Source organism: Betta splendens, chromosome 16 (assembly GCF_900634795.4).
Source record: "Betta splendens chromosome 16, fBetSpl5.4, whole genome shotgun sequence".
Classification (NCBI taxonomy): Eukaryota; Metazoa; Chordata; class Actinopteri; order Anabantiformes; family Osphronemidae; genus Betta; species Betta splendens.
Genome location: NC_040896.2, coordinates 6,894,168 through 6,906,175, shown reverse-complemented (window position 1 = coordinate 6,906,175; position 12,008 = coordinate 6,894,168). Strand labels below are relative to the sequence as shown.

Sequence of the window (12,008 nt, the reverse complement as noted above, 5' to 3'; positions counted from 1 at the left end):
TGTCTGTCTACTGAATTTATTTTAATAGTTTTTACAGTGATTAGTGGGAAAATTCCAGATTTTTGGATTAGCCTAAGTTTATTTAAAGTATCTACAAAGTTACAGACAAAGAAAACAATCAACTGGTTAAGATGTGTCGATTTGTATGCTGCTCTGTTGGCTGAGCCACAAGCACTGATTGGACTGGGTTTTAAAAGAGTTTCCTGCTTGCTTCTCCATGCAGTTGTTATTCCAGTCATTAAAACAATCACTGGGGCAGAAGGGAGCAACCTAAACCTCCAAACCCCAGTGCCTTATCGAGCCTATTCCTGCCAATGTTGAGACTTCTTTGGGGCCCAGCTCTGGTGCTGGAAGTGCAGAACAAATTCCATCCATCACAAACGAGGAAAAGCAGCAAACGACAACAGGAGGAATGAACAGACGTAGACAAGTGCATAGTGATCTGGTCCTAAAAGCCACCAGCGATGGAAGGAGAAACGTGTGCATCAGATTTCCAACCCCTAAAGCTGTGGCCGTACACCCACTGGACTCCTACCATCTGCCACCAGGCACATCTTGGTACTCAGCACTGCTAAAGGTCTCCAGCACTTCCAGGATTCATTTTTTTTTTTGTCTTAGAAGGAGGATTAGAAAGCGCGTCAGGCCTCTGCTGACACCTGGTGGTGGAGTGAGTGAAAGGCAGCCATCAACGCTTGCCCAGGCTCCAGAGTGGGTCCAGGCTGCTGAGCGGGTCGTCTTCTTGGTCCCGAGTCCCCTGCAGACCCTGACCCTCCACGGGCTGTAGGAAGCTTTGCTTGGTCACCCGCTGCTTCCCACGCCCGCCTCCATCCATGGAGAAGGCCTCAGGCGTCAGTGAGGCCAGCAGCTCCAGAGACGACGGCGCTGGAGCAGGGCAAGCAGGAGGCGGGCTGATGCTGGGCGCAGCCTCTGTGGCTGTCTGGTGGTTGGATGCTGGGGGAGAGCAACTGGACATGGCCTCTAGGCCGTTGGGTGGAGGCGGCGATCGTGTAGGGGAGGAGAGTGGTGGGCTGAAGGAGGAGGGCAGCTGCAGATCTACAAAGGGAGAGGGGTCCTGGAATGGCTGCATCTCAGGTAAAATGGTGCCAATGTGCTCCTCCAGGCTACAGGAGGCCTCCATCGACGGATCCGTGGCACTGGGAGGCCGGATGCTGAGCTTGGCGATTGTAGCTTGAATGGAGCTGATGGGCATGTCTCCTCCCAGAACAATGTCCTGCTGCGACTCCTGTCTGGTGTAAGGCTGCAGAGACAGAGTTAAATATTACAGTGACTTATCCAAAACAGGATGAAATGTTTACTCCAATACACTGAACAGATGAGGAGGAACTTGAGTCATAAAACATTGGTTGTTGTATATGTGAAACAATTATTATAAAATGAGTGATTTCGTTCAAAACTCAAACTGTTGATTAACTAAGGACTAAGGTTTGATACATGTGATGTCTGAGCTAAACCTAAAACACTGGCAGCTTTATCACGTGGAGCATGTGAATGTGAGTTAGCGTGTGGCACCTTGGTGGCTGCAGAGTTGGTGTTCTTGCTGCAGGTGGCGGTTGTGATGCCGTGGCGCTGCAGGACCTGCTCAGTGTGTTTCAAAACGGCTTCAAAGCACAACTTCAGGTGGAGCTGGAGGCACAGGACAGTGTAAACATGAAGATGGAGCTCTCCATTATTGTGGTCACACTATAATGGCAGCATGTGTCTCAATTCATCAGGTACATCTTCTTATTCAGTTTGTTGTACTTTGTGCTAACAGAGCCAAATGTAACTGTGTTAACACACAATAGAGCTACAACAGACACTGGACTGGACTTTTTCACATGATGAGAATAGTAAATATGGAAATCTTTATTTTACTGGTGTCACATTGAATTAACGTAACTTGCTGCCATCTGCAAAAGCACTCAACTAAAACCTCTGAGCACATGTTTTCTGTCTGTCTGACCTTTTCCTGCAGCATGTTCTTCCTCTGTTGTCTCATCTTCTTCACCAGCACTGGGAGGTCTGGGATACCGTTTCCTGCCTCCAGCTCCTGCAGAGCGGCGTAGAGCAGGCAGAAGGCGCCGGTGCGTCCCACACCCGAGCTGCCACAGAGGGTTTAAAGGTTCTTAAGCCATTCACAACAACACTAAAGTGAAAATAATAAGACATGAACACTACAGAGTCTGGACAGGAGAGGTCCTCATTAAACCCTTTAGAAACACACACTGCTTCAAGTTTTCATGTTGTGCTCCTACATCTAACTGGAGTTTCTGAAGGAATGAATTCTTGAGTCACCATGATTAATGGAAACCTGCATGTACGCTGGCTCTGTTTCTAAGTTCACCTAAACTTTAAACATTAACGAGAGCAGAGTTGATCCTGACAGAGGGCAACAAACCAAGGCTCCCTCACCTGCAGTGCACCACCACAGGTGTGTGTAAGGGCCTCTGGTGGAGGTAGTGTCCGTGAACCTCCTGGATGAAACGCAGCAGGCTGCTCTTGCTGTCAGGAAGACCCCTGAGGACAAGTATTAAGAACTGATTGAAGCACCCCCACATCTATTCAACGCTACACTTGGTTATAGTAGAAGACATACAGCTCAGGCCACGAGGTGAACTGGAGGTGGACGACTGTGCGCTTCAGGCTTTGGTCGCGGTACTGCAGGCTGATCATCCGCTCCACGTGAGTCGATGTTATCTTCTGTGTAGTTAGGCTGAGGGTCATCGGTCCCTGAGAGAGCTGCTGACCTCGCTCTGTTGGGAAGTAGCGAAGAACCTTTCCCTGCGGACGGATGAGAAGAACGTGAAGCTTTTATTACGTTTAATAAGCTGTTAATATAAATGCTTTGCTATGTTAACTGCGTGGCCGTGACTACCTTTTCCAGCTCCTGCTCCGACACCAGCATGACTATAAGCGACACCTTCTGCTCATACACCATGAGCCAGAAGTCTGCTGCTGTGCCAGTAAGCGGAGCCTGTGTGGCGATAAGGCGTGGGCAGTACGGAGACAAGTCTTCAATATAACTAGCGTTGATGTAGTCGTCTTTGCCCGATTGGAGAACTACGCGGTTGAAGTCGTAGGGCATGACATCCTGGTGACGGTTTTTCATGGTGTAGCAGCGGGCGATAGCGATGGAGAGCTGTCGGGCGTCCTTCTCCTGCTGATCCTGGAGCTCTTTCCAGCGGGCGTCCAGCACTGACAGACCACCCTCGGACTCGGAGGGGTGCTCCAGACAGTCCACTTGGGCTCGGTAACGTTCCAGTTGACTGTGAAGTAGGGCAACACGCTCTGGAGCCTGGTATGGGTCACCCTGGATCAGGAGAACTCCCTGGGAGCTCTTTCTTCGGCGTTCGCCATCCTGCGGGTCAGCTTTGGTGGGTTGTAGGACGTTGGTGGGAGCCTTGGCGCCCCCTGGCTGGCTCTCTGGGCTAGATGAGAGGAGGTCATCTGTGCTTGAGTTCTGACGATGAAAGAGCGATGTAGAGGAAGCGGCAGTGGAAGGAGAGGGAAGAGTGGGTGGAGCTGTGCCTCCAGGTGTAGGGGCTGGAGTGACTCTCTGCTGAGCGTTCAGACCCAGGGAAGGGCCTGGAGAAGGAGATGGAGAGGGAGAAGGTGAGGGAGAAGGAGGGACAGCATTAGGCGCTTGAACTGTTGGACCTCCACTAGAGGGCTGGATCATGTGTGGAGCAGGTGGAACATGGGGACTAAGGGGCCTTATGGCCGGGGCGGTGCCTTGCTGTGGAGCACCTGGAGCTGAAGGGTAAATAGCTGAAGGCTGTGGATGGGTCATAGAAAGAGGAGCCTGCGGCTGCTGTGGAGCTGCAGGCTGTGGGGCCAAGGGCTGCTGAGGCATCATTGGAGCCCCCCCAGGGAAACCAACTGCCATAGAATGCGGGGGCTGAGGCTGGGGTTGACTGGACATCTGCATGGGTTGCTGGGGAATATTTGGTATAGGTGGCTGTGCAGGCTGGGTAGTGTGAGGTGGAGGTAGTGCACTAGGAAGCATTTGAGGTCCTCTAGGCAGGAGTACCTGAGGACCAGGGACCATGTGTGGCTGAGAGACAGCAGGCACCTGTGGGTGAAGAGTGGGATGAATAGGCTGGGTAGTGGAAGGCATGTAATTCTGTGAGACTGGGGGGACTGTCTGACTTGTGGGGGGCATATGAGGCCTGGGACCTCCTGGTAACTGCAGCTGTGGGTGGGGAGGAATCTGCTGAGCATTAGTGGGTACTGAGATTTGTTGCTGTTGTGGCAGGACGCGTTGGTGAGGGAGTCCTGGGGGCATCTGTTGGTTGGGATGTGGCAGATACGGTTGAGATACTGGAGGTGTGAGCTGAGAGTTTGGCGGTATTTGTGGCATCTGGACCTGCGGTGGCCTCGGCATGCAGCCCGGCAACATCTGAGGGTGCTGTGGAAGGAAACCCTGTGGGCTCTGGTAGCCCTGGGGGATCTGCGGCTGGGGTGGAAAGCCATTTTGTTGATGTGGCTGCAGCTGACCTGGGAACGCCTGCTGGTACTGGGGAGGGACCCCAGGCTGATGTGGCATATATCCATGAGGGTAAGCTTGCTGGCTGTGAAGAGGCTGAGGTCCAGGAACAGCTCTGGGTCCAGGCTGGTACCCCTGAAGCAGTGTTTGCCCTATGGCCTGAGGATACTGCTGCTGTTTCTGCTGCTGTGGTTGAGTTGCAGGAGTCTGACCCGGGCCTAGAATGGGCATCCCTGGCTGGGGGATATAAGGGGGATAGGCTCCTATCTGTGGGGCCACAGTGTAACCTGTTGAGGCCACAGTGGGGACAGGACGATGTGGTGTAGATGCGTAGCTTGGAATAGGGGCCTGGATGCTGTCCACGGTGGTGGTGGACGGTCGGACCGGTGCAGGAGCAACAGGGCCTGGCTGAGAAACTTGAGGAGGGGGTGGACGATAACCTGACACGGCTGCCTGAGCTGGTATTTGTGGGGGCATTTGAGGCAGTGACCCATGAGGCAGAGCCCCCTGTGCTGCGAGACCTCCTGAAGTAGGGAACTGAGCTATACGAGCTAGGAGCTCTGGAGGCGGCAGGTTGACAGGGAAGCGAGGAAGCCCAGCACCTGGTGCACCAGGCCATGGCAGAGAACTGCTGCCACCCAGGTTAGCGCCAGGAGGGATGAAGGCCTCTGGACCAGGCAGACGAGCAGCAGCAGGGGGGAGGGACGGAATGTCAGGAGGGAGGCTGCGGAGCTCCTCGGGTAGGTCTCCCCCCAAAGCCAAGATGGCTGCACTGAGCTGGGCGAGCTCTGGGTCGTCCATGCTGGAGTCAGAATCTGGAGCCCTTGGCTTCAAGGGGGGTTTAGCTGCTGTGGGTCGTGCTGGGGGCTTTTTCTGTGTCTCTCTGAGCAAACAAAGAGCAAAGGGAATACAATTGTTTTTTAAAAATCTGATTCAAATTCAGCAGAGGAGTCAAGGAGTCAATCTATTCTAACTTTCTGACAAAGCCATAGCCTATCTAGGATCTCCAAACTTTCATTGTGAGTATAGGGGGGAGATGGTGTCATTGAGGGTTCTTACTTTTCCAGGACAAGCTTCCTCTCATCAGCCCTGGTCTGACACAAGGCCTTAGCTCTTTCCAGCAGACGCGATGCTTTGGCCTCCAGGTCGTCGTAGAACTCCTTCCCTTCCTGTGACTTCTTCATGAGGTCCTCGTAGGCTTCGTAGGAACCCACCAGGCCCTGGACGGTGCTGTTCCACTGCTGCTCCGTCTGACTAAGGCCTTTGCGGACTGAGGCATACTGGACATTAGCTTCTGTCAGTGCCTTCAGGATGTTCTCCTGAGCTGCCAGGTTCTGGTCAATGTACACCTTGACCTGCTCGTACTTCTTCAGCTGCTCTTCAAATATATGCTGGGAAAATACAAACAGATACAGGTTTTAGAACAAATAAAAATACTGTGGCATCATCACATCACCAAATAGCAGCTTAGATTTGTTTAGCATAAAACTACCCATGGGGGTCAAAGCTTTTATCACTCGGCGCCAAACCAGGAAGCTCGACACACACCTTCATATCAGCTCGCTCTGTGGTGACGAGGGTGGACGTGATGTCGTCCTGCTGAATAAGATCACGAAGCTGTTTCTCTAAAGAACTTCTCTGTTCCCTCATCTCCTGCACTTTCCCCAGGATCCGCTTCATACACTGTAATCCTGCTACTTCCTCTACATGAATGTAAGAACAGACACAGGGTTGTAATCATAACACTTGACACTGACACACTTAAGCAACATCCAGGGAGAAGAACGCTTTCATTTAAGCTACTAAATAAGGAAAATCTATGCATGCTCTGGAAAGCCATAGAAAATGACACCCAAACCACGTTCTTCTCACCTTCGCTGAGCTGAGGGTGGGGCAGGGCCTCTCTCAGGCTGTCTAGTGGCCCCCCCAGCAGACGCAGGTTGCTGATGTGGAGGTTCATTGCCCGGTGAAGCTCTGTGTTGGTGAAACTGGCCTTCTCATGGGCTTCCATGTATTTCTCCAAGTCCCTTCGGATCTCAGCCAGAGCCTGGCCCTGCGCCGCTGTGTGCACCTCACCTGCAGCAGGGCCACCAACCTCCTGCAGGGCTCGCTCGCCAGCCTCATCCGCCTCCAGGACATCTCTGATCTCCTTCAGCGAAGACTCAACATCAGTGAACACACCAGAGAGCACTGCAGAGGAAAAATGGGCTTTATTTATACAGAAATACACACACTATAACAATTAAATACTGAATAAATAAATATAATAATACAATATACGGCAGAAATGATTGGGTGCAGTGCTCACCCTGCATGGACTGGATCAGGCTCTTGACGGTGTCAGGTCGGACGCTGAGAGCAGCACACTTCTCCATCAGGACCGGAGGAATGTGACTGTACATGTCCAGGTTGTCCACAGACTCCGGCTCCAAGCCCAGAGAGTCCATGAACTGCCTGCAGGAGGCGACACGGTGATGGTAGTGTTACTTTTTGTTTTTAAGAGATTTGAATGTAGTTATCAACTGTTGAACTCACTCAAGTGTTTCATTCTTGCTCTCAATCTTGGCCATGACATCCCTTAGCAGCTTGGCCTTTTCCTCGCTGGGAAAAAAATACAACCACAAAATTTAGTTTCCTGTATAAAACTGAACCGAACTCATGCTGTGTGTTGTAAGCGTCTACCTGTACAGGGAAGAAGCCTCGTGGGCAGCCATGGGCACCAGCTTGGCAAACAGGTCTGGTCCAGTTACACTGGGATCAGTGGGATTGACTGGTAGAGCTTTGACCAGTGGGGCCCCTAAAATTCAAATAATATTTTGGAAAAATGCAGCCAGTCACCTGCATCATGCACTCGTAATAAAAGAGAACAAACTCAACACACTGGAAGTTTCCTTCACCTTTGACTGAGGCCAGAGTCTCAAGAGAGGGAACAGTCTCATGATAGATGAAATCATTGTCCTTTTTAGCAGAATTAAACCTGCGGGATGAGTCATATGTTTTTAGAGTCATTGTTGTGACTCTAAATGAAAAACACAAAACCGTGACAAAAAAGAAACATTACTCACTTTCCACCAATTACATCCATGGTGAACCTCAAGGCCTCCTGCACACTGTCTGGTTGACCCTGGTTGAACCGATACAAGACCGAGAAGAGTTACGTTTAGGAAAACACTGGGAAATCACAGAAAGAATATGCTGATGTGAAGATCAGTACTATTCTACCTTGGCCAGCTTGATAGCTTCATTTAGTTTGTCCAGGGAGCTCTGCAGGTACGCCAACTGTTGAGATGGAAAAGATTAAATTCTGCTATTCAGAAGTAGCTCTGAACGATGATTTTAGTCTGTGGTGAAATGAGAAACTTCTGTCCAGCTTTTCCCACAGTAATTATGCATAAATTGGTTTATTCTGCTTTCATGTGTACAAACTGTTAATTATTGTTGCCAATGATGCAAAAACAGCTGAAACTTTCAAAAAGCGAATTAATCCGTGTCCTACCCGTTCTCCAAACTTCTGCTGCTCCTCTGCCTGTTTTCCCATATGAAGCTGTTTTGGGATACGATTGTGTACTTCAGTAAAAACGCACAAACATGTTCACAAATGCATTAACACAATGTTTCTCCACTACACTCACATGTGCAATAGCAGCAAAGTAGAAGATTTTCATCTGAACCAGTTTCTTCCAGTCCTTCTGGATCTTGCCCAGCATGGAGGCCGTCTCCGAGTTCTCCAGGGCTCTGCAGGCCTCTTTATAGTAATCCACCACCTACAGCACCACGTTATCTAGTCAATGTAATAATTCATTGACATAAAATTAAATCTACTTTTCAATTAATGGCACTAACCTGAGCACTGATGCGTGCGACCAAAAAGCTCTTCCTGTTGTCCAACATAGATTTCTCCAAAAGACACTCCTGCGCTTGGCCCTGGGAGGAACACACAGGATGATCACACATGTTGCTAGCACAGCCTGCACTGTATGCGTGTACCTCTCTAGCACATGTCACCTACCAGCATAAGGTTGATGTTGAGGTTAAGAATCTGGTGACTCATATCCACACTGAAGTTGTGGCTGAAGTGGTCTCTCAGGTAGGAGAAAGCCCCCGCTGAGCACTGGAAGTGTGTACACGACACCTTCATACCCTGGGCAGAGAGCAGAGGCTCAGTGGGACTGTGTTCATACATGGGGACATTTGTTATGCATGTAGTTGGGTGTGTCACCTCCTCAGACACCCTGTTGTCCATGGCTCCCAACATGGAGTGCAGGGCCCCTGAAGAGAATCCAAAGGTAAGTTCACTTAGGTTTGACTGGTTTTGTTTTTACATTGTAGAAATACCGGTTAGTCCGCCACACAAGCTGACAAACATTAACCTCGGCTGTTTCCCCTCACACCTTTTTCCTTTAAACATTTCTACAGTGCATTTGCTGTGTGTGCTAGAAAACCTGTCACTGTCACTTAACACTACGGCTCGCTTGGCTCTTCACATTTGATTTTCCGGAAAAAGACTTTCATACTAGAAGTTACTCTGTGATTCAACTCACCAAGATTGTAGAGGATGCAGGCTTGCTCATAACTGATGTCATCATGGGTGACTGTTTTTCCAGAGAAAATCTCAGTCCTATGAACAAACATTCAAACACATAAGTCCCCGTGCATGCAAGTTCAGTTTGTCTGTTCACAAGAAACCACATAAATCATATGCTTAATATAAAAACAGAATAGTGTCACTGCAACAACCAAAAAGGAAAAGATAAAATTTTGATGTTCTTTAAATGGAAGGTCAACATCAGCCTATAGATAATATGACTGTGGCCATAGCTTGTGCAGGGAGTGGGAAAGCAACAGGAAGTCATTATCTCATAATCCAATCTCTAACACTAACCACAAATTACCGGCTCAAAATACCTACACTGTTCAGTAAACACCTCTGAAATGAAATCATGAGCTTCTTCATGGAATTACACTGGTTTGTAGAAGGTTGCCTTCTCTAGGACTAGAACTCTGCGTTTGTTTTATCTTACCATGAAATAGGCACAGCAGCCTCCTGGCTTGATCCCATTGGTACACGGCTCTGGAGGTAATGCAGCTGGCCAAAATACTTCCTCAGTGTGCTGCAGCCCTCGAAGTCCCTGGTCACATTCACGGCACTCTGAGGAACAGACACAAACTCTGTGTTTACACTTGATCTATGATTCCTTTCTGATTGTTTTAGATGCCATTTAAACATAAAAACTTGAGTTACATTGGGATGGATGTACCATCTGACAGTAACATTTAACTAGACTAGATCTAATTCCACTCAACTGATATTAATATGTCCATCACAAAGTTCCTTACAGTCAATGAATCCTTTCTAATTACTGATTGGCTTTACATCTTGAAAGCTGGATGGAAGCTAGAGGATTGAATTTTCTTTTACAATATATACATCCTGGTGGTTTAGTGGTGACACTCCTTCTGGTGCATGAGGCCTTGTTCTGGCTCTATGAAGTGTGAAGGCCATGCTGTCAACTGTTGCTTTGCATTTATTTGACTGAGGACATACCTGCCGGAGTGTCTCCAGTTTCTTCAGCTGTTCATTGTAGTTGTCAGGATTCTCTCCATAGTTTTTCAGGATGAACTACACAAAAAGTCACACAAACAACAGATTGAATATTGAGAAACTTCAAATTAGGCCCAAAACAGAACAAACCAACAGAAAAACCATTATCTCGCATACAATGTAACAACTGGCAACATTTACATTGGGTGGTTTGTCAGGTTTCTATGACACAGCCTCTTTCATCAATAAGCCATTACATTAAGATATTTTCCACTTAACAAAACCCAGTTTTAAACCCTGTTGCAGACTCAATATCATTACTCGTTTACTCGCCACATCATCAGGAGCATCAAGCTACTAAAAAAATGCACAGCATCCTTTGATGTTTACTAAAATGATATCCCATAATTTCTATTAGATCAAAGCAGATGTAAAAGATGTTCAAATTGGATTTTTATGCTCCTTACGGATGCGGCCAAACTAAAGCAGAACTCTCACCGGCATAGAACAGAGGACCTGCAGTGACAGCAGGGCAAAGATCCACTCATTTATCTGCATCAGGAAGGTGCTAGAACACAGGTCACCTGATAAAGCGGAGACTGAACGATCAACTGTTTGGGCTCTGAAGCGGATGTTTGGGCTGAGATATAGGTCGTGTTTTCACTGTTTTACCATTGTCACAATAGAATGATTACAACTCACTATATCTTTAAACGCAATAATTCACATGGGACACAACTCTTTATTATAGTTAACGTCAGTCTACTGTGATAATACATTTTGATGCGGTCTCACTGAAAGCATTAACAGCTGTTTCATCCCGGCCCCCAATATAAAGTATCCTGTGACAAATCAGTTTCCACTGCTTGAAGTCAGAAAAAGTCTTTATCTCAGGGAACATTGTTTACTTTTACTGAAAACGTCACTAAGGTGGTGAAATACTTGAGAATTGCTCACATTTCGTCGCTCTGTTAGTTAGATTCGCTTCTCTTCTGTGGCAGACACCCTGAATTAGTGGAGGGGCCGCTGCGCCCAGGTGCATGTGACAATGAGCTCAGTGTTTACGTCCGCGTAGCAGCGAGGCCGGGCCGTGAGCCCGACTCGTCGTTTTACAAAGTGAGCCCTGACGGGGTTGAAGGAAGCGGTTTGGGCTCGTGTCGGGGTTGTTAGCTACTTGGCTAGTTTAGAGCTAATTATCGCCGTAAGTTGCGTGGCTGTCGTTAGCTAGCTAAGGCTAACGTTAGCGGACAATAGGCGGTGGCCAGGGGTTTAACAGTCAGACCCGAGCTAGCGGGACTGCTGCCCGTTCTGGAAGGTTCTGCCGTCCGCCACAGGCAGCGACAGCCGGCGGCTGCTTCACCCGGGGCCAACGCTGGCTCCCCGCCCCGGCTATGCAGTCGTAATCCTGGTTCAGCTGACTTTCGACCTCAGCCCTGTTGCTCCTCTCCCCACCCAGCTCACCTGTCTCACGGACAGACTGAACGGGAACTCCCCAGCCTCCTTCAGGTCCAACCAGATCATCGGCATCCGGGGGACCGCTTCCATGGCGGCCGAGTCCTCACGGCACCGCGAGCCGTTACGAGGGTTTCACCACGTTGGTAGTTTTACGGACGTTAGCGCTGCCAGATAGCTCCTCTACCAAGCTACTGTGTCATGTATCCATTTACACTCCAACCGGAAGCTGGAAACGTACATGACGTAGGCTTAAAGCGTCCCCCGTGGGCTTCTGGGAAACGTAGTCGAACAGGCCTCATTTCGTTGAAGATGCCGACCGTTTAATTATATTTTAGCTAATAATGCAGCTATTTATCAAACAATACGAAAACGCGTTAACGTTTTATTTTTCTTATTAAAGCAAATGCATCAACATTATTTGTGCCAACACAACAACTTCATAATAAAAAGGAATTCAGGCTACCTCTAGTATTTATTGATATTATTTTGTAGTCATGAACGAACTGCAGTACTGACGTTGTTCTG

General features: G+C 48.7%; 1 protein-coding gene across 1 annotated transcript; it reads right to left on the bottom strand.

Moving 5' to 3' along the window:
- Positions 1 to 2: 2 nt before the first annotated feature.
- ptpn23a (protein tyrosine phosphatase, non-receptor type 23, a) lies at positions 3 to 11,720 on the bottom strand. The gene is made up of 24 exons (XM_029128360.3): positions 11,490 to 11,720; positions 10,032 to 10,106; positions 9,508 to 9,635; positions 9,028 to 9,104; positions 8,706 to 8,755; positions 8,496 to 8,627; positions 8,330 to 8,410; positions 8,119 to 8,250; positions 7,983 to 8,030; positions 7,709 to 7,765; positions 7,552 to 7,610; positions 7,384 to 7,463; positions 7,169 to 7,283; positions 7,022 to 7,087; positions 6,795 to 6,940; positions 6,359 to 6,676; positions 6,035 to 6,189; positions 5,546 to 5,877; positions 2,876 to 5,369; positions 2,597 to 2,781; positions 2,413 to 2,517; positions 1,964 to 2,102; positions 1,531 to 1,644; positions 3 to 1,258 (listed from the first exon to the last, which is right to left on the bottom strand). The coding sequence occupies exons 1-24, from the start codon at positions 11,571 to 11,573 to the stop codon at positions 686 to 688; spliced, it is 5,745 nt and encodes a 1,914-aa protein (XP_028984193.1). The 5' UTR covers positions 11,574 to 11,720; the 3' UTR covers positions 3 to 685.
- Positions 11,721 to 12,008: the final 288 nt, after the last annotated feature.

Excerpts from the sequence above, each read along its gene's own strand:
- ptpn23a (XM_029128360.3), bottom strand. The coding sequence starts at position 11,573 with ATGGAAGCGGTCCCCCGGATGCCGATGATCTGGTTGGACCTGAAGGAG. Across the intron at positions 6,941-7,021 it reads AGCAAGAATGAAACACTTGA|GCAGTTCATGGACTCTCTGG; the intron begins GTGAGTTCAACA and ends CGCCTCCTGCAG. Across the intron at positions 2,103-2,412 it reads CCTGTGGTGGTGCACTGCAG|CTCGGGTGTGGGACGCACCG; the intron begins GTGAGGGAGCCT and ends CCTCTGTGGCAG.